This window comes from Tachyglossus aculeatus, chromosome X2, assembly GCF_015852505.1.
Source record: "Tachyglossus aculeatus isolate mTacAcu1 chromosome X2, mTacAcu1.pri, whole genome shotgun sequence".
In the NCBI taxonomy this organism is placed as follows: Eukaryota; Metazoa; Chordata; class Mammalia; order Monotremata; family Tachyglossidae; genus Tachyglossus; species Tachyglossus aculeatus.
Genome location: NC_052100.1, coordinates 15,912,146 through 15,932,831, shown reverse-complemented (window position 1 = coordinate 15,932,831; position 20,686 = coordinate 15,912,146). Strand labels below are relative to the sequence as shown.

General features: G+C 46.1%; 1 protein-coding gene across 1 annotated transcript in view; it reads left to right on the top strand.

The window, feature by feature from the left end:
- Positions 1-20,686, top strand: part of BTBD2 (BTB domain containing 2) — a 60,517-nt gene that overhangs the window by 8,692 nt on the left and 31,139 nt on the right. Inside the window, exon 2 of the mRNA XM_038770651.1 lies at positions 10,015-10,134. Coding sequence (XP_038626579.1) covers positions 10,015-10,134 — 120 coding nt within the window. The remainder of the gene's footprint in view (positions 1-10,014; positions 10,135-20,686) is intronic.

Genomic DNA, 20,686 nt, shown 5'->3' with positions numbered 1-20,686 from the left:
CTAGTGTATATATGTACATATTTATCATTCTATTTATTTTATTAATAATGTTTAAATGTCTATAATTCTGTTTATTTTGATGCTGTTGATGCCTCTCTACTTTTGTTGCCTGTCTCCCCACTTTTAGACTGTGAGTCCGTAGTTGGGTAGAGATTGTCTATCTGTTGCTGAATTGTACTTTCCAAGGGCTTAGTACAGTGATCTGCACACAGTAAGCACTCATTAAATATGATTGAATGAATGAATGAATGAATATCTCCTTTAAGAGGCCTTTACTGACTAAGCCCTCATTTCACCTACTTGCCCTCCTTTCTGCATCATATATGTACTGGGATCTAACCCCTTAAGCACTTGATGTTCACCCCACATTATCCTTACAATCTGCCATATCCCCTACCTGGAATTTATTTTAAGGTCTGACTTCCCCTCTAGACTGTAAGCTCTTTGTGGGCTGGGATTGGGTCTGATCTCTGCTGTATGGTGTTCTCTCAAGTGCTTACTGCAATGCTCTGTACAGAGTAAGCATTCAGTAAATACCACTGACTGATTGATCCAGGCCTGGGGCTTGGTGGTGTGAGATTGGAGGGACAGGGCCAAGGAATTTTTTTTTTAATGGCATTTATTAAGTGCTTACTATGTGCAAAGCACTGTTCTAAGTGCTGGGGAGGTTACAAGGCGATCATGTTGTCTCACAGGAGGCTCACAGTCTTCATCCCCATTGTACAGCTGAGGGAACTGAGGCACAGAGAAGTCAAGTGATTTGCCCAAAGTCACACAGCTGACAATTGGCAGAGCTGGGATTCGAACCCATGACCTCTGACTCCAAAGCCCATGCTCTTTCCAGTGAGCCACACTGCTGCTGAGTTGAATTCAGCAGAGAGGGCAGAGTTGGGGGTGTGGACTTGTACAGGAAGAGCAGGAGATTTGGTACAAGGCATTTGAAGCCTTGTACCTCTGCCCTCTCCTCTGCCAGGCAAAATTATTTTTCCTCCCTTATTGACACCCATGCCCATCACCCCCGTCAGCTGTTCCGGACATTTAACTCTCTCCTCAGGCCCCCTGTTCCTCCCCCTCCTCCATCCCACACTCCCAAAGATCCTGCCTCCTACTTAGTAAAATTAACACCATCAGGTCTGAGCTCCCCAAAGTCACCCCTCCCCCTTCTCCATCCCCCCTGCTCTCAACCCTCTCTGCTACTCTCCCATCCTTCCCAGCAGTATCTTCAGTTGAGATCTCCTCCCTTTTCTTAAGTGCCACTCCATCCACCTGTGCTCTGGACCCCATTCCCTCTCATCTTATGAAAACTCTCGTCCCTTCGCTCCTCCCCTCCTTAACTTCCATCTTCAACTGCTCACTCTCTACTGGTTCCTTCCCCTCTGCCTTCAAACATGCCCACGTCTCCCCCATCCTAAAAAAACCCTCTCTTGACCCCACTACCCCTTCTAGTTATCACCCTATCTCCCTCCTACTCTTCCTTTCCAAACTCCTAGAACAAGTCGTCTACACTCGCTGCCTCAAATTCCTCAACTCCAACCAAAGGTCACCAATGACCTCCTTCTTGCTAAATCCATTGGCCCCTACTCTATCCTAATCATCCTTGACTTCTCAGCTGCCTTCTACACTGTGGATCACCCTCTTCTCTTCAACACACTATCCAACGTTGGCTTCACAGACTCTGTCCTGTCCTCGTTCTCCTCTTATCTCTCTAGCTGTTCATTCTCAGTCCCCTTCGCGAGCTCCTCCTTCCCCTCCTATCCCCATACTGTAGGGGTTCCTCAAGGGTCAGTTCTTGGTTGCCTTCTGTTCTCTATCTATACTTACTCCCTTGGTGAACTCATTTGCTCCCATGGCTTCAACTGTCATCTCTACACTGTTGACACCCAAATCTACATCTCCACCCCTGTTCTCTCTCCCTCCCTTCAGGCTCGTATCTCCTCCTGCCTTCAGGACATCTCCATCTGGATGTCTGCCCGCCATCTAAAACTCAACATGTCCAAGACTGAGCTCCTTATCTTCACTCCCAAACCCTGTCCTTTTCCTGACTTTCCTGTCACTGTAGATGTTACTACCATCCTTCCCATCTCACAAGCCTGCCACCTTGGTGTCGTCCTTGACTCCGCTCTCTCATTCACTCCACACATCCAGTCCGTCACCAAAACCTACCAGTCTCACCTCCACAACATCTCCAAGACCCTCCGTTTCCTCTCCATCCAAACTGCTACCTTGCTGGTTCTCATCCTACCCCAGCTGGATTACTGCATCAGTCTCCTCTCTGATCTCTCATCCACGTGTCTCTCCCAACTTCAGTCTATACTTCACTCTGCTACCCGGATTATCTTTGTACAAAAATGCTCTGGGCATGTCACTTCCCTCCTCAAAAATCTCCATTGGTTGCCTGTCAACCTACGAATCAAGCAAAAACTCCTCACTCTCGGCTTCAAGGCTCTTCATCACCTTGCCCACTCCTACTTCACCTCCCTTCTCTCCTTCTACAGCCCAGCCCACACCCTCTGCTCCTCTGCCACTATCCTCCTCACCGTGCCTCATGCTCACCTGTCCTGACTCCTGGCCCACGTCCTTCCCCTGGCCTGGAATGCCCTCCCTCCACACATTCATTCATTCATTCAGTCGTATTTAGTGAGCGCTTACTGTGTGCAGAGCACTGTACTAAGCGCTTGGGAAATACAAGTTGGCAGCATATAGAGACAGTCCCTACCCAACAACAGGCTCACATCTGCCACACTAGCTCTCTTCCTCCCTTCAAAGCCCTATTAAGAGCTCACCTCCTCCAGGAAGCCTTCCCAGATTTCCCTCCCTTTTTCTTCTGCTCCTACCCTCCCCTTCGCCCCCCGCCCTACAGCACTTGTATATATTTGTACATATTTATTACACTATTTATTTTACTTGTACATATTTACTACTCTATTTTATTAATGATGTACATATAGCTATAATTCTATTTATTCGGATAGTTTTGACACCTGTCTACGTGTTTTGTTTTGTTGTCTGTCTCCCCGTTCTAGACTGTGAGCCTGTTATTGGGTAGGGACAGCCCTATATGTTGCTGACTTGTAATTCCCAGACTTGTAGTTCCCAAGTGCTTAATACAGTGCTCTGCACACAGTAAGCGCTCAATAAATATGATTGAATGAATGAAGCAAAATTAATTGAGCACTGCAGTAAATGCTTGGGAGAATACAATAGAGTTTAGTAGACACAATCCCTGCCCTGGGGGAGCTTACACTCTAGTGGAAGAGGCAGATAGTAAAATACTGGTAGAGGGGATCAAGAAAGTTTAAAAGTATGTACTATGTACGTAAGTGTTACCTGGGGGGTGGGACAGTGGGGGGCCAGCACTTACCCAAGTGCTGGGGAATAGGTGGAGGAGATAAAAGATGAATCAGGGAAGGCCTCCTGATGGGGTTATGATTTTAGAAGGGCTTTTCAGGTGGGGAGAGTAGTGGTCTACCAGATGTGAAGGAGGAGAGAGATCTGTAAGTGGGGGGGGTGGGGGAGGGCTTGAACCAGAGGTTGAAGGCGAAAGAGATGAGAATGAGGCACAGTGAGTAAGTTGGCTTGAGAGGAATGAAGTGTGTGAGCTGGGTTGTAGTGGGAGAAGAGTGAGGGAGAGAAGGAGAGGGAGAGCTGGTTGAGTACCAGTGATAACAGTCTGGAGTTTCTGCTTGATGCTGAGAGAAGTGGGCAACCATTGGAGGATTTTGAGGAGTGGGGAGACCTGCACAAAATGGTCAGAAACTCCTGTGCATGTGAAAGAGTGCTGACCAACTAGTATCCATCATGGGAAGCAGCATGGCATAGTGAATAGGGATCGTCTATATGTCGCCAACTTGTACTTCCCAAGCACTTGGTACAGTGCTCTGCACACAGTAAGTGCTCAATAAATACGATTGAATGAATGAATGAATAGAGCAGGGGCCTGGGAGTCAGAATGTCATGGGCTGTAATCCCAGCTCTGCCTCTTGTCTGCTTTATCGCCTTTGGCAAGTCACTTAACTTGTCTGTGCCTCAGTTACCTCATCTGTAAAATAGGAATTATGACTGGGAGCCCCATGTGGAGCAGGGACTGTGTCTAACCTGATTTGCTTGTATCCACCCCAGTGCTTAATACAGTGCCTGGCACATAGTAAGTGCTTAACAAATACCATTATTACTATTATTATAATTATCCAGGATCAGAAAAGTTAGACAAAGAGTAGGCAAAGTGAAGTTCTAGGGAGAAGCAGCAGTAGGAGTGGCAGGGAATATGGGAACACCCAGGCAGCCTCTCCTTGGCTTCCCAAAGCTAGGTCTCTTCCTGGCCTTCCCACCCCTCCTCTTCCAAGCTCTCCTTTTCCAACTCCTTCCAACTGCAGCTCCTGCTGCTGTGTCTACCCCTGTCCTTACCCCCGTTCCAAGCGTAATAGGAGAAACAGCATGACATAGTGGGTAGAACACGGCCTGGGAGTCAGAAGCTCATGGGTTCTAATCCTGGCTCCACCACTTACCTGCTGTGTAACCTTGGGCAACTCACTTCACTTCTGTGTGCCTCAGTTATCTCATCTGTAAAATGGGGGCTGAGACAGTGAGCCCCACAAGGGACAGGGATTGTGTCCAACTTGATTTACTTGTATCCACCCCAGTGCTTAGTTCAGTGCCTGACACACAGTAAACGCTTAACAAATACCATCATTATTATTATAATTCTGGCCTCTCCTCCACCGCCCCACCCATCCATCACTTGACAGGACTTGTCTTGATAAAATTGAAAATTGTCTGAAAGAGTCCCATTTCCTGTTTTTGCAAACTGTTATAAACATGTCTTAACTCTATGTTCTAGAGAATCAAGATTGATGGGGTTTAAATTACAGAAATATGATGTGGGAAAAATGGGGCTTCAAGGGACTAACATATTACATGGGGTATTTCACAGCCAATACATCAAGGGCCATAAAAGTGTGGTTTTCTAGGTGGACATGCTTAGAAACAAAATCTAGGTTTGCAAGGAAAGTGTGAAATAATCTAGGCATTTGAGAGCCTTAGGTTAATCAACCTATTACTAAGTTTCCTTTACATTGAATTTAATCAGTCAATCAATTAGCGGTATTTATTGAGCACTGTAACCTTTTTTATAGTAGCAGGGGAAATCTCTTATTATACATATTATAGGAGAAACCTCTCCTATGAATCAACGCCTTATTGTGGTAGGAGAGTTTGTGTTTGCCAGTAAAGGTTAAAGCTATGCCACTGAGAGGTACTGCTACCCATAATGGAAAGGTCTAACCTGAAGCATCAAACAAAGTTGATTCACCTGTGCTGGGCATCAGCGGCATGGAACGAGTCAAGTGAATGATCAAGTGATCAAAATGTTGATCAAAGACAATGGCAGAAACTTAAGCTTTCACTGTATGGAAGAAGGTAATGGTAAACCATTTCCATATTTTTACCAAGAAAACTGTATAAAGTCACTATGAATTGGAAATGACTGGACAGCGTTTGAAGAGAAAGGAGAAGCAGTGTGGCCTATTAGAAAAGACATAGGCCTGAGAGTTGTTCTAGACATTTAACTCCCTCCTCAGGCTCCCTGTCCCCCCCGCTTCCCTAATCCCTTGCCCCCAGTGATCTGGTCAACTACTTTATTAAGAAAATTGGTGTGATCTCAGTGTGGCTTAGTGGAAAGAACCTGGGCTTGGAAGTCAGAGGACGTGGATTCTAATCCCGGCTCTGCCACTTGTCTGCTGTGTGACCTTGGGCAAGCCACTTCTCTGTGCCTGTTACCTCATCTGTAAAATGGGGATTAAGACTGTGAGCCCCACGTGGGACAACTTGATTCCTTGTATCTACCCCAGTGCTTAGAACAGTGCTTGGCACGTAGTAAGTGCTTAACAAATACCATCATTATTATTATCTCCCTAAAATCTCCCCTGCCCCTGCTTAGTCCCTCCCCCTTCCTACCCCCTCTTCAACTCTCCCATCTTTCCCAGCAGTAGCTGTAGAGGAGATCTGCATCCTTTCAAAGTTCACCCCCTCCATCCGCACACCTGATCCTGTTCCTTCGCAATTTATCAAAACACTTGCCCAATCCCTTCTTCTGTCCATAACAGTCATCTTCAACTGTTGGCTCTGCAATGGTTTCTTCCCCACTGCATTCAAACATGTCCATGTCTCCCTTTTCCTAAAAAAAAAATCCTCCCTTAACTCCATGACTCCATCCAGTTATCGCCCCATCTCCCTCTTACCATTCCTCTCCAAACTCCTTGAGCAAGTTGTCTATGCCTGCTGTTGCAAATTCTTCTCTTCTAGTTCTCTCTTTGACATCCTCCAATCTGGCTTCCGTCCCCTTCACTCCACAGAAGCCGCCCTCTCAAAGGTCATCAATGGTCTCCTTCTTGCCAAAACCTGCCGGTCTCACCTCCACAACATCGCCAAGATCCGCCCTTTCCTCTCCATCCAAACCACTACCTTGCTGGTTCACTTTCTCATCCTATCCCGACTGGATTACTGCATCAGCCTCCTCCCTCATGTCCCATCCTCCAGTCTTTCCCCACTTCAGTCTATACCTCACTCTGCTGCCCAGATCATCTTTGTGCAGAAATGCTCTGAGATATTACTCCCCTCCTCAAAAATCTCCAGTGGCTGCCTGTCAACCTATGAATCAAGCAAAAACTCCTCACTTTCGGCTTTAAGGCTCTCCATCACCTCGACCCCTCCTACCTCATCTCCTTTCTCTCCTTCTACAGCCCAGCCCGCACCCTCCGCTCCTCTGCCGCTAGCCTCCTCACTGTGCCTCGTTCTCGCCTGTCCCGCTGTTGATCCCTGGCCCACGTCCTTCCCCTGGTATGGAATGTCCTCCCTCCACACATCCGCCAAACTAGCTCTCTTCCTCTCTTCAAAGCCCCACTGAGAGCTCACCACCTCCAGGAGGCCTTCCCAGATTGAGCCCCCTTTTCCATCTCCTCCTCCCCATCCCCCCTGCTCTACCTCCTTCCCCTCCCCACAGCACTTGTGTATATATATTTGTACATATTTATTACTCTATTTATTTTACTTGTACATATTTACTATTCTATTTATTTTGTTAATGATGTGCATCTAGCTTTAATTCTATTTGTTCTGATGATTTTGACACCTGTTTACATGATTTGTTTTGTTGTCTGTCTCCCCCTTCTAGACTGTGAGCCCGTTGTTGGGTAGGGACCGTCTCTATATGTTGCCAACTTGTACTTCCCAAGCGCTTAGTACAGTGCTCTGCACACAGTAAGCGCTCAAATACAATTGAATGAATGAAGGAATGCCAAATCCAATGGGATCTACTCCATCCTAATCCTCTTTGACCTCTCAGCTGCCTTTATCACTATGGACCATCCCCTTCTCCTGGAAACATCCATCCTTGGCTTCACTGACACTGTCCTCTCCTGGTTCTCCTCTTATCTCTCTGGCTGTTCATTCTCGATCTCCTTTGTGGGCTCCTTCTCTGCCTCCCACCCCCTAACTGTGGGGGTCCCTCAAGGTTCAGTTCTGGGACCCCTTCTATTTTCCATCTACACCCTCTCCCTTTGAGAACTTATTCTCTCTCTCTCTCTCACTCTCACTCTCTCTCAATATGCAGTATGCATTCCTTCTTTCATTCATTCAATCGTATTTACTGAGCACTTACTGTGTTCAGAGCACTGTACTAAGCGCTTGGGAAGTACAAGTCGGCAACATATAGAGACGGTCCCTACCCAACAGTGGGCTCACAGTCTAGAAGGGGGAGACAGACAACAAAACAAAGCATGTCGACAGGTGTCAAAACCGTCAGAATAAATGGAATTATAGCTATAAGCACATCATTAATAAAATAGAGTAGTAAATATGTACAAGTAAAATAAATAGAGTAATAAATATGTACAAATATATTCAAGTGCTGTGGGAAGGGGAAGGAGGTAGGGTGGGGGGGCAATGGGGAGGGGAGGAAGAGAGGAAAAGGGGAAGGAGGTGAGCTCTCAGTAGGGCTTTGAAGGGAGAAAGAGAGCTAGTTTGGCAGATGTGTGGAGAGAGGGCATTCCAGGCCAGGGGAAGGACGTGGGCCAGGGGTCGACGGCGGAACAGACGAGAACAAGGCACAGTGGGGAGGTTAGCGGCAGAGGAGCAGAGGGTGTGGGCTGGGCTGTAGAAGGAGAGAAGGGAGGTGAGGTAGGAGGGGGCGAGGTGATGGAAAGACTTGAAGTCAAGAGTGAGGAGTTTTTGCTTGAGTTTTTCCTCCTGCCTTAAAGACATCTCTTCTTGGATGTCCTCCCATTACCTCAAATATGTCCAAAACAGAATTCCTTATCTTCCCACCCAGACCTTGTCCTCTCCCTGACTTTCCAATCACTGTAGATGGCACCAACATCCTTTATCGGATGATAATGATGATGGTGGTATTTGTTAAGCACTTACTATGTGCCAAGCACTGTGCCAAGTGCTGGGGGGAATATGAGGTAATCAGGTTGTCCCATGTGGGGCTCACAGTCTTCATATCTCACAAGCCTGTAACCTTGGCATTATCCTTGACTCCTTTTTCTCATTCAACCCACATATTCAACCCATTACTAAGCCCTGTCGGTCCCACCTTCACAGCATAGCTAAAATCCACCTTTTCCTGTCCATCCAGACTTCTACCATGTTAATATGATTATATCCTATCCTATCCCGCCTGAATGACCATATCAGGCACTTTGCTGACTTCCCAGCTTCCTGCCTCCCCCTACTGCAGTCTATACTTCACTCTGCTGCCTGGATCATTTTTCTACAAAAATGCTCAAGACATGTTTCCCCATTCCTCAGAAAATTCCAGTGGTTGCCCATCTACCTCTGCATCAAACGAAAACTCCTCACCATTAGCTTTACAGCACTCAGTCACCTTGCCCCTTCTTACCTCACCTCACTAGTCTCCTACTACAACTCAACCCACACACTTCGCTCCTTTGATGCTAACCTCCTCACTGCCCTCCGTCTCGCCTATCATGCCACTGACCTCTCACTCACATCCTGCCTCTGGCCTGGAATGCCCTCCCTCTTCATATCCGACAGACAATTACTCTCCCTCCCTTCAGATCCTCATCAAAAGCACATCTCCTCCAGGAGGCCTTCCCTGACTAAGCCTCCCCTTTCCCTCTTCTCCCATTCCCTTCTGCGTCACCCTGACTTGCTCCCTTTGTTCTTCCCCCTCCCAGCCCCCCAGCACTTATGTACGTATCTCTAATTCATTTATTCATATTAATATCTGTGTCTCACTCTCCCAAGAGCTTAATACATTGATCTGCGCATAGTAAGCGCTCAATACGAATGAATGATTGAATCTGAGGACCAGTGTTCTTATCCTGGCTTTGCCACTTGTCTCCTGTGTGACCTAGCACAAGTCACTTCATATCTCTGGGCATCAGTTACTTTATCTGCAAATTAGGGATTAAGACTTTGAGCCCTATGTGGGACAGGGACTTTGTCCAATCTACTTATCTTGTATCTACCCCAGTGTTTAGTACACTGCCTGGCACATAGTAAGCACTTAACAGATACCATAAAAAATACATTATCTTATCATTTAATTGGCACTTAAAATTATTTGGTGTGATTGTTGAAATTAAATGTCAGCTCAGTAGTACAAGCAAGGAGTGGGTGAATGGCAAACACAAAATTGGGTTTGGAAAGGGTTGTCTGTGTAGTAAAAGTGATAGTGATAAGGAAAATTGGATTCCATCGCTGTTGCTGAAAAACCTGCAAGACCTCCTTTAGAATTTTGGGAAGGTTACCCTTTCAATATTAGGATGGCAGAAGACTTTCCATATGTCATCAGCCTTGTCTTGTCTTTTAATGTTCTCAAAAGCAGATATGTGAAGTAGCCTAGAACAGAGGTAGTGTGCCATCGATCATTCTGTTTGACATTGAACATTCATTCTTTTTCCTCTGAAGCAGGTACAAGGGTTAATCATAATTTCAAGTCCAGTTTAGTTAAAAGCCAAATTTTAATGTAGGATATACTTTTTTTAATGTTAGGTTTGTGTTGGCTGTGGGCAGTGCTGTCTTCGATGCCATGTTTAATGGTGGAATGGCCACAACGTCTACAGAGATTGAGCTGCCTGATGTGGAGCCTGCTGCCTTCCTAGCTTTACTGAAGTAAGCCTTTTTCATTTTATGTATTTTTCGGGCACAGGTTATTGTTTCAACAATATGTAACTCTTCTTGTTGAGTAAATATTTCATAGTTTGGGGTAAAAAATCAATCGGTGGTATTTGAGTACTCTCTGTGTGTGTGTGTGTGTGTGTGTGTGTGTGTGTGTGTGTGTGTGTTTGTTCAGAGCACTGCACTAAGCATTTGAGAGAGGACAATACAACAGAGTTGGTAGACATGTTCCCTGTCCTTTGGGAGCTTACAGTTGAGGCAGGGAAACAGACATTAAAATACATTATGAATGTGAATATAAGTGGTGTGGAGCTGAGGATGGGGTGAATATCAAGTCCTTTTTAATATATGGTGCCAATCCAAAAGCATAGGTGATGCAGAATGGAGGGGGAGTGGGGGAAATGAGAGCTTAATTGGGGAAAGCCTCTTGGAGGAGATATGATTTTTAGGAGGGTTTTGAGGGTGGGGAGAGTGGTGGTTGGTCAGATATGAAGGGGGAGGGAGTTCCAGGCCAGAGGCAGGATGTGGGCAAGGATTCAGAAGGGGAAAGATGAGAGCGAGACCGCCCCCCCCCCACCTTTAAACTGTCTGAGAGTGTGCTTTAATGTCTTAAACTGTGCCATCTTTTTCACTTAAAACCTATCAGTTGTGCTTTACTGTTTCCGTGAATTTCAAGTTCTTTTTATCATCAGATTATTGAGGGTAGAATTACCTTCATGATGAAGCCGAGTTTAAGGCAGACTAAATTGGGTATATGTTTTGATGCGCTCATTTTATAAACTAGACAGCCAAAGGAGCTTCAGTTCCAAAAGATCTTTCAATTAAATTAATCCATTGAGTGCCTGTACTAAGCACTTGGGAAAGTAACGTAGTAGCAGAGCAAATATTCCCTGCCTGCCTCTTCAAATCCAACAGATATGTTATATTGTACTCTCCCAAGTGTTTAGTACAATGCTCTGCACATGTAAATGCTCCATAAATACAATGGATTGATTGACAGATGATCACTCCCCCCACTATCAAAGCTCTATTTAAAGCACATCAACTCCTCGAGCACAGTTACCCAAATAAGCCCTCATTTCCTCTACTCCCACTCCCTTTTTCCTCTACTCCCACTCCCTTCTGGGTTGCCTTTGCACATGGATCTGCACCCTTGCTCAACCCTCCCTCAGCCCACAGCACTTATGTCTATATCTGTACCTTATTTATAGTAATGTCCGTCTCCCCCTCTATACTGTGGGCAGGGAACATGTCTACCAGCTCTGTTATATTGTACTTTCCCAAGCGTTTAGTACAGTAAGCACTCAAATATGTTTGAGAAGCAGCATGGCTCAGTGGAAAGAGCCCGGGCTTTGGAGTCAGAGGTCATGGGTTCGAATCCCGGCTCCGCCACATGTCTGCTGTGACCTTGGGCAAGTCACTTCACTTCTCTGAGCCTCAGTTACCTCATCTGTAAAATGAGGATGAAGACTGTGAGCCCTCCGTGGGACAACCTGATCACCTTGTATACCCCCAGCGCTTAGAACAGTGCTTTGCACATAGTAAGCGCTTAATAAATGCTATCATTATTATTATTATCATTGCTTGACTTAGTGTTTCCTTTTATGAGAAGGGTAGTCTGTTGAAATGTAGTTGGAAATGGACTATGTATATCTTATAGAGGTCCTAGATCTAAAGGAAGGGCACCAATAAGGCCCCAGTTCAGCTCATTCCTCCAAGATCAGGTAGCAAGCTAGAAAGTTTGGCCTTCAAAAGCAGTACATCAATCTAAGAACACTGATCAATTAATGGTATTTATTGAACACATACTGTATGCAGAGCACTGTACTAAGTGCTTCATCTCCACCTAGCCAAATAATAATGCATTCCCAACATGACCCCATATTTCAGGTCAGAGTGATTGCGGCTTCACTAGCACAATTTCCTGGACCTTGATACTGCTCCAGGCAGTAATTTCACCCGGATAGTTAATAAGTTCTCCCTCCACTGTTGAGAATTCAAAGAAATTGCAGTCTGAAGTGGGCCAGGAAGGTTGCATTCAATGAGTCAAGAGTAAGTTTGCAAAATACTAGAAAGTTAGTTTGTGAAACCTTTCAAAAATAGGTGCTGCAGAAGTATAAAGACATAAACAGCCATTTTCAATGCTTATTTCATATCATTTTTCAAGGAAACTGCTTCTTCTAAAGGTAATGGGTCTTTCATGGTATCTTTTAGAAGTATGTTGGGATACACCTAAATACATTTAAGTTTTGCCTTTGAGTTGCTCTTTTGTGGTAATTTGAGTTTGAAACTGCCTGGTCTGGTGGGAAATTGCGTGGGCCTGGGAGTCAGAGGACCTAAATTCTAATCCCGGCTTTGTCAATTGCCTACTGTGTGACTTTGGTCAAGTCACATAACTTCTTTATCCCTCTGTTTCCTTACCTATAAAATGGAGGTTCAGTACAGGCTCGTTGTGGGCAGGGAACAGATCTACCAACTCTGTTGTATTGTACTCTCCCAAGCACTTAGTACCGTGTTCTGCAGACAGTAAGTAATGAATACCATCGATTGATTTGGGGGACTGGGTGCTGCCATGACTCTCTACCCCTTCCCCCCTAAACACACAAAAAACAAAAAAACATGAAACCCAGCTTTTCAGCATAGCCTCTGCTGTGCCAACAGTTGCCAAGCTGTGGGATCAGGAAAAGGGGACTCCAGACACTCCAGTGTCAGAAAACACCACAGGTAGCAGAAAATGCTCTTCAGCCATGGGGAGGGACAGTGCCCAAGCCTCTCTGTTTCCTCCTTAGTGTTGCCAAATACCCCTATTCTCCGAGGCTCCATTCTCTGTCGAAAGCTTAACTCAGTACCCTGCTCTACTCCAGCTCTCCCCTGCTGGCATCTTGGCTCTGAGAGTCATATGTTGGCAATGTAGTTAGTGCTGCACTCCGCTCTCCTCCACACCCTGACTCTGGATTCACCTCCGGAAACAGGCAGCTGTTCTGTACTTGAAAGACACAATACTGAGTCCCCTGGACTGCTGGCTTCCCCCCTCCAGCCTCCTACCCGGGCATCCCCCCCAGCCCCGGGGGCCACGGCCAGGATGGCCAGGGCGGCAGCTGTCATTTCCTGTGGGCACTGAGGTTGGTGGGTCCACTTGCTCAGGATTATGGCCAGGTCGATCAATCAGTGGTATTTATTGAGTGCTTACTCTGTTGGTAAACACATTCCCTGCCCACAAACTTGCTGTCTAGAGGGATGGATAGGGATGGGGTCCTGACTGGATCTCTGTGCCCAGCTCCCAGGGTTGGACTAGAGACTGGGCTCTAACTCCCCACACAACCACTCTGCTTGCTGCTCACTGGCCCCCGCCCACCTAACCAGGGCTCCAACTCCCTCAGTCTCCTGCCTGTGCCCATCAGTTCCTGCCACCCCATCTATTCCTGCCAGCCCTACACCATTCATTAATTCAATTCATTCAATCGTATTTATTGAGCGCTTACTGTGTGCAGAGCACTGTACTAAGCACCATTCAACCTTCCCCACCGCTGAGCTGTTGAAATTGGGGGAAAAGAGGAAAAAAAAACCCCAGATTTTGGCAGAGGGGCTTTTATTTCAGAGGACGCTTACTGCGTGCAGCAGGAGGGGGAGAGAGGGTCATGAAGCAAATATGGTCGTTGCACATTAGGTGATGGTAGGGACTCTACTCTGAGCATGCACAGCGACTATCTTGAACGTGTCAGGAGACATACTGCTGGCCCACCACATGCAACTTAGAAGTGATCAAAGTGGGTAAAAAAGAAAACGGTGCCAGAGAAGAGAAGCAATGTGGCCTTATGGATGGAGCCTGGGTTTTGGGGAGTCAGAAGGATCTGAGTTCTGATCCTGGCTCTGTCAGTTGTCTGCTGTGTCACTTTGGGCAAGTCAGTTAACTTCTCTGTATCTCAGTTTCATCATCTGTAAAATGGGGATTACAACTGTGAGCCCCATGTGGGACAAGGGACTGTGTCCAACCTAATTAGGTTGTATCTACCCCAGCATTTAGTACAGTCCCTGGCACGTAGTAGGCACTTAACAAATGCATAAAGAGGTGCTGTAAACCGTAAGCAGAACAGCACAGCAAAGGGACAACCTTTTTGTGTGCCCAGTGGGGCCTGGACTGTGTGCCCCTCATTGTTTTTTTTTCAGCCACACACACACTCATAAGTGAATCTCGCCATTGACTATGCAGGACAACTCCGAGTAGTTGAAAGCTATTTTACCTGTTACCTGGTTCCTTCCCCTCTGCCTTCAAACATGCCCATGTCTCTCCCGTCCTAAAAAACCCCTCTCTTGACCCCACCTCACCTTCTAGTTATCGCCCCATCTCCCTCCTACCATTCCTTTCCAAACTCCTTGAACGAGTCATCTACACGCGCTCCCTCGAATTCCTCAACAACAACTCTCTCCTCGACCCCCTCCAGTCTGGCTTCCGTCCCCTACATTCCACGGAAACTGCCCTCTCAAAGGTCACCAATGACCTCCTGCTTGCCAAATCCAATGGCTCATACTCTCTCTTAATCCTCCTCGACCTCTCAGCTGCTTTCGACACTGTGGACCACCCCCTTCTCCTCAACACACTGTCCAACCTTGGCTTCACAGACTCCGTCCTCTCCTGGTTCTCCTCTTATCTCTCCGGTCATTCATTCTCAGTTTCTTTTGCAGGCTCCTCCTCCCCCTCCCATCCCCTTACTCAAGGTTCAGGTTCAATAAGGTTCATCCCCCCTGAAGGTTCAGTTCTTGGTCCCCTTCTGTTCTCAATCTACACTCACTCCCTTGGTGACCTCATTCGCTCCCATGGCCTCAACTATCATCTCTATGCTGATGACACCCAAATCTACATCTCTGCCCCTGCTCTCTCCCCCTCCTTCCAGGCTCGCATCTCCTCCTGCCTTCAGGACATCTCCATCTGGATGTCTGCCTGCCACCTAAAACTCAACATGTCCAAGACTGAACTCCTTGTCTTCCCTCCCAAACCCTGCCCTCTCCCTGACTTTCCCATCTCTGTTGATGGCACTACCATCCTTCCCGTCTCACAAGCCCGCAAACTTGGTGTCATCCTCGACTCCACTCTCTCGTTCACCCCTCACATCCAAGCCGTCACCAAAACCTGCCGGTCTCAGCTCCGCAACATTGCCAAGATCCGCCCTTTCCTCTCCATCCAAATGTCTACCCTGCTCGTTCAAGCTCTCATCCTATCCCGTCTGGACTACTATATCAGCCTCCTCTCCGATCTCCCATCCTCTTGTCTCTCCCCACTTCAATCCATACTTCACGCTGCTGCCCGGATTATCTTTGTCCAGAAACGCTCTACTCCCCTCCTCAAAAATCTCCAGTGGCTACCAGTCAACCTATGCAACCGGCAGAAACTCCTCACCCTCGGCTTCAAGGCTCTTTATCACCTCGCCCGCCTCCTACCTCACCTCCCTTCTCTCGTTGTACAGCCCAGCCTGCACCCTCCACTCCTTTGCCGCTAATCTCCTCACCGTGCCTCATTCTCGCCTGTCTCGCCGTCGACCCCCGACCCACATCATCCCCCTGGCCTGGAATGCCCTCCCTCTGCCCATCCGCCAAGCTAGCTCTCTTCCTCCCTTCAAGGCCCTACTGAGAGCTCACCTCCTCCAGGAGGCCTTCCCAGACTGAGCCCCCTCCTTCCTCTCCCCCTCCTCCCCTTCTCCATCCCCTCCGCCTTACCTCCTTCCCTTCCCCACAGCACCTGTATATATGTACATATGTTTGTACGTATTTATTACTCTATTTATTTTACTTGTACATATCTATTCTATTTATTTTGTTAATATGTTTTGTTTTGTTCTCTGTCTCCTCCTTCTAGACTGTGAGCCCACTGTTGGGTAGGGATCGTCTCTATTTGTTGCCAACTTTTACTTCCCAAGTGTTTAGTACAGTGCTCTGCACACAGTAAGTGCTCAATAAATGCGATTGATTGTATCTTGCTGAGCTCTCCACTGAAGCTTGAACTCAAGGGAGCCAGTAGATGTGAGGATGGTGATGGCGGGGGCAGAAATGGCTGTGGTTTTTATATTTCCCTGCTTCCGCTACTTCACTTCTTTTAGGGCTCTCTGGAGTTCTGACCTCCAGTAGGAGCCCAGTCAGAAGCAGAGCAGCAGTGGCAGAAGCAGGGAAAACTCCCAACAGGATATTGTCCAGATCCTTTCTCCCCTAGAGTAGATTCAGGTAGGTCACGACTCAGGTACAGTTTTCTCTAGCTCCATTTTGAAATTAGACATGTTTCAGTTTTCCCTTGGTCTGGAGAAATTAGTATTTGGTAGGATTAACAACCTGTTTTTTCCAAAGACAAGCCCCTGTCCGTTTTCAACCCTTGAGATTTGTGGGCTTTACATTAATGGCTCATTGTTCAAAATAAAGGTGCAAGGGCAGAGCGGCAATATTCATTTTTTGATCAATAAATGTGGCTTGGTAATTTTTTGAATCCTTTAAAATTGAGCATCGGTTGAAGTTGGTATAGTTTCATATTTAGGGAGAGCAACTTAATGTGTTGAGAGTCCATTGTAGATGCTTCGTGGGCCTCAATGGTAGGATGATCTCCTGCTGGAAAAAGCACGTCTTTTGAGCTACTGATAGCAACATGAAAGGATACATGTTATATATGGATGCCATGGTCTTTCAGGGCCTGTTACTGGAAAAGTGGACAGGAGCTCTCATTTTTTTCAAGTTTGTGCATTTTGTGAGAACTTCCAGTCCCCTCAAGCCCATTTATTTCATTCACTAATGGGGCTAAAGTGGGGCACAAATGAAAGCAGGCGATTTGTAGACTGTCGAGACTAAGTGAATTCATGGGGTGAGGAGGTAAAACTTTTAAGTCCCAAGGGCTTTTTTGGATCACGGTACAGGTACGGTGTATCTTCTTTAGGATATGTATCATTTTGTTTCTGAAATATTTGAAAGCCTTTTCTCTTGGCGTTTCCCGCCATTGATGCCCTATAAAAGGTGTTGCCAAGCATTGTGGAACAGAAGAGCTGCAACCAGAAGCACAATGTGGCAGAGAGCCACAGAGCCCCCCTTTAGCACATATTGTGTATGTATGGGTTTGATTTATTTATTTTGACCACTCAAGTGGGAAATGTTTGTATGTTTGTCTTCCCCATTGGGGTATTAGCTCCTTGTGGGCAGAGCAAATGCCACTTGTTACTGGGTTCTCTTCAAACACCTAGTTTGGCACACTGCATCAAGTGGAAGCTTAATAAATACTGCTGCTGCTACTACTACTGAACTGGAATGGGAAGCAGTGGTGAGCAGATGTTCCCTGGGGATAGGGTGGGAGGTATAGTGGTGAGCAAGAGTACCTGGTTATAATAAGCATATGTTACCTGGCTTCTCACCAGGAGAGGCACAGCAGGTGAAGAAGTTGCCTGTGGCTTGGGAGCTGCACCCTGGGCTAGTAAATTGAGGGCTTGAAAACTGTGTCCTCTCCATTTTCAATCCAGATTCAGTATTCTGCTCAAGGATGTTGATGGAGGACAGCAGAGGAGTAAAAGGGGACACTCATGTCTCTTGTGTAGGGGGCTTTGAGTATTAGGTGGTACTCAATCAGTGGTATTTATGGAGCACTTACTATGTGCAGAGCACTGTACTAAGTGCATGGGATAGTCCAGCACAACATAATTAGCAAACACGATCCCTTCCCATAACAAGATCTGTTCTGTTTCTAGAGCATTTAATTCTACGAGGCATGTAATTGCCCTGGAACTCTAGAATACAGTGGGGAGCCACAGTAGGATGTGAAATTAAGTTTTTGAAAAGTTGATGCAGATAAGAACTGAAAACTCTCATTATTTTTGAAAAAGAATATGTTGCAAATGAAATGCCTTGGTGTATTTGGCTAATACACAATGCTGATGGCATTTTGGTCAGCTGGCTTGACTCCCTCTTTCTTCAGTATTTCAAGTTTAGACTGGGGGTAATAAAACTTCCTTTGACCACGTGTGCTGTGAAGATAAATGAAAATATGCACTTGTCACTTAAAGTTCTTTTCAGGAAAGAAGCCCTCTAAATCTAGTATGGTGGTTTTTTCAGTTTTACAGTGCTTTTATATCAGGGTTTTGATTTCCGGATTTTTTGTTTTGATTTCTGAGAAGCAATGGGGCTTAGTGGAAGGAGCACAGGCCTGGGAATCAGAGGACCTGGGTTCTGATTTTGGCTCCATAACATACCTGCCGTGTGACCTTGGGCGAGTTCACTTAGCTTCTCTGGACCTGAGTTCCCTCATCTGCAAAGTGGGGATTCAATGCCTGTTCTCCCTCTACTTCAACTGTGAACCCCGTGGGGGACCTGATTATCTTGTATCTGCCCCAGCGCTCAGTACACTGCTTGGCACGTAGTAAGAGCTTAGCAAATCCCATGATTTTTATTGTTAATGTTATACCAAATATTAGCCAACTCTCAATTCTTCAAATGCTAATGATCCTGTTTGTGAATTATCCAGGCCCTGTTGTTTATTTAATTTAATTTTTAGCACTTCCAGCAGAGAGCTGGAAGGTCTAGAGGTGAAATTTAAATCACTTTGGCAGGAGTGGTTTCAACTAATGGCTGAAGTGTGGGCCGCAAATCATCTGTGCAGAAGCAGCATGGCCTAGTAGAAAGAGCACAGGCCTGATAGAGGACCTGGGTTCTAATCCAAGCTCCGCCACTTGCCTGCTCTATGACCTTGAGCAAGTCACTTGACTTCTTCGTGTTTCAGTTTCCACTGTGGCTAGTGAATAGAGCATGGGCCTGGGAGTCAGAAGGACCTAACCTCTAATCCTGGCTCTACCACTTGTCTGGTCTGTGACCTTGGGCAAGTCACTTCACTTCTGTGTGCTTCAGTTAGCTCATCTGTAAAATGGGGATTAAGACTGTGATCCCTGTGTGGGCCAGGGACTCTGTCCAACCCGATTATCTTGTCTCTACCCCAGCGCTTAGTCCAGTGCCTGACCTATAGTAAGTGCTTAACAAATACCGCAATTATTATTATTGTTACTTATCTGTAAAATTCAGTAACTGTTGTTCCTCCCCCATAGACTGGGAGTGCCATGTAGACCAAGAACTGTGACCCGATGATCTTGTATCTACCCCTGCACTTCATATAGTGTTTAGCACATAGTAAACACTTAACAGATACCATGATTATTATTATAAAATGCGGCCTAGTGGAAAAAGCATGGATCTAGGAGTGTGGAGACCTGGCTTCCAATTCCAGTTCTGCCAGTGATCTGCTGTGTGACCTTGGACAAGTCACTTAACCTCTCTGTGCCCCTGCATCCTCACCTTTAACATGGGGATAAGATACCTGCTCTCCCTCCATTTTAGGCTTATGTGAAACAGGGACTAAGTCTGCTCTACTCATCTTGTATCTACTCCAGTGCTGAACACAAAGTTTGTCACATGGTAAATGCTTAATAACTAAGTTGATTCTAGTTCTATTTCTGTGGTTTGTCTGCACTTCTTTCCTTTCCATTATTGTAACAGATTCCGTATTTTGATTAGCCTGAGAAATGAAACACAAGTTGGAGAGTCAGAGTGTGAAGTCTTGGGCACGAAGTGTACATTCTGGAAACCTGATCTTCCTCTTAATATTCCACTGATTAATGTTTGAAATCAAGCCAAAGCCTGTTGGATACCATAATGGGATGCTGGGAGAGTCTCCTTCCCTTAGCCACCTCTTAAAAATAGGTTAGATAATTGCATTTTCTAGTCCTGTTTAGAAGTAGAAGGATGGGCTAGATTATATAATAATAATAATGATGGCATTTGTTAAGTGCTTACTATGTGCAAAGCACTGTTCTAAGCGCTGTGGGGGGATACAAGGTGATCAGATTGTCCCGTGTGGGCCTCACAGTTATCATCCCCATTTTACAGATGAGGTAACTGAAGCTCCGAGAAGTGAAGTGACTTGCCCAAGGTCACACAGCAGACACGTGGTGGAGCCGGGGTTCGAACCCATAACCTCTGGCTCCAAAGCCCGTGCTCTTTCCACTGAGCCACGATTATATACCAAGTTACTTCTGTCCCTAAGATTCTGGGGTCTGAGCATCAGTATTCTGATTTATGGTTGGCATTGGGCTTTTGAGCCCACTCACGCTCATAGGTAATCTTAACCTCCAGTGGCATCATCGTCAAAATGAACAATATAGTTGCACGGTAATGCATTTATACATTGTATTTACTAGCAGGGGCAAGAGAGTGTGTGTAGCACTGGGCCAACCACTAGCACTAGAATCAGTTCCTTTTTTGCAGGTTCTCAACAAGAGGCTCCATCATCCTTAATATATCCAAAGTGATAGAAAAGTTAGAGATCATGACAGGGGAGGTGCATGTTGGTAAAATCCAATCTACTGGGTCAGGAAAGGCCTTGCCACCTAGAGAAACATCAAATGGATCAGTGAGCTGGAGGGGAAGAAATGCCTAATGGTTGTATTCCAGAACTATCTTGCCCTGGTTGTTCCAAAGAGCTCAAAGGAGTTTCCCATCTATTTATTATCTCATTTCTTCTCCCTCCCTGAGAGGGCCA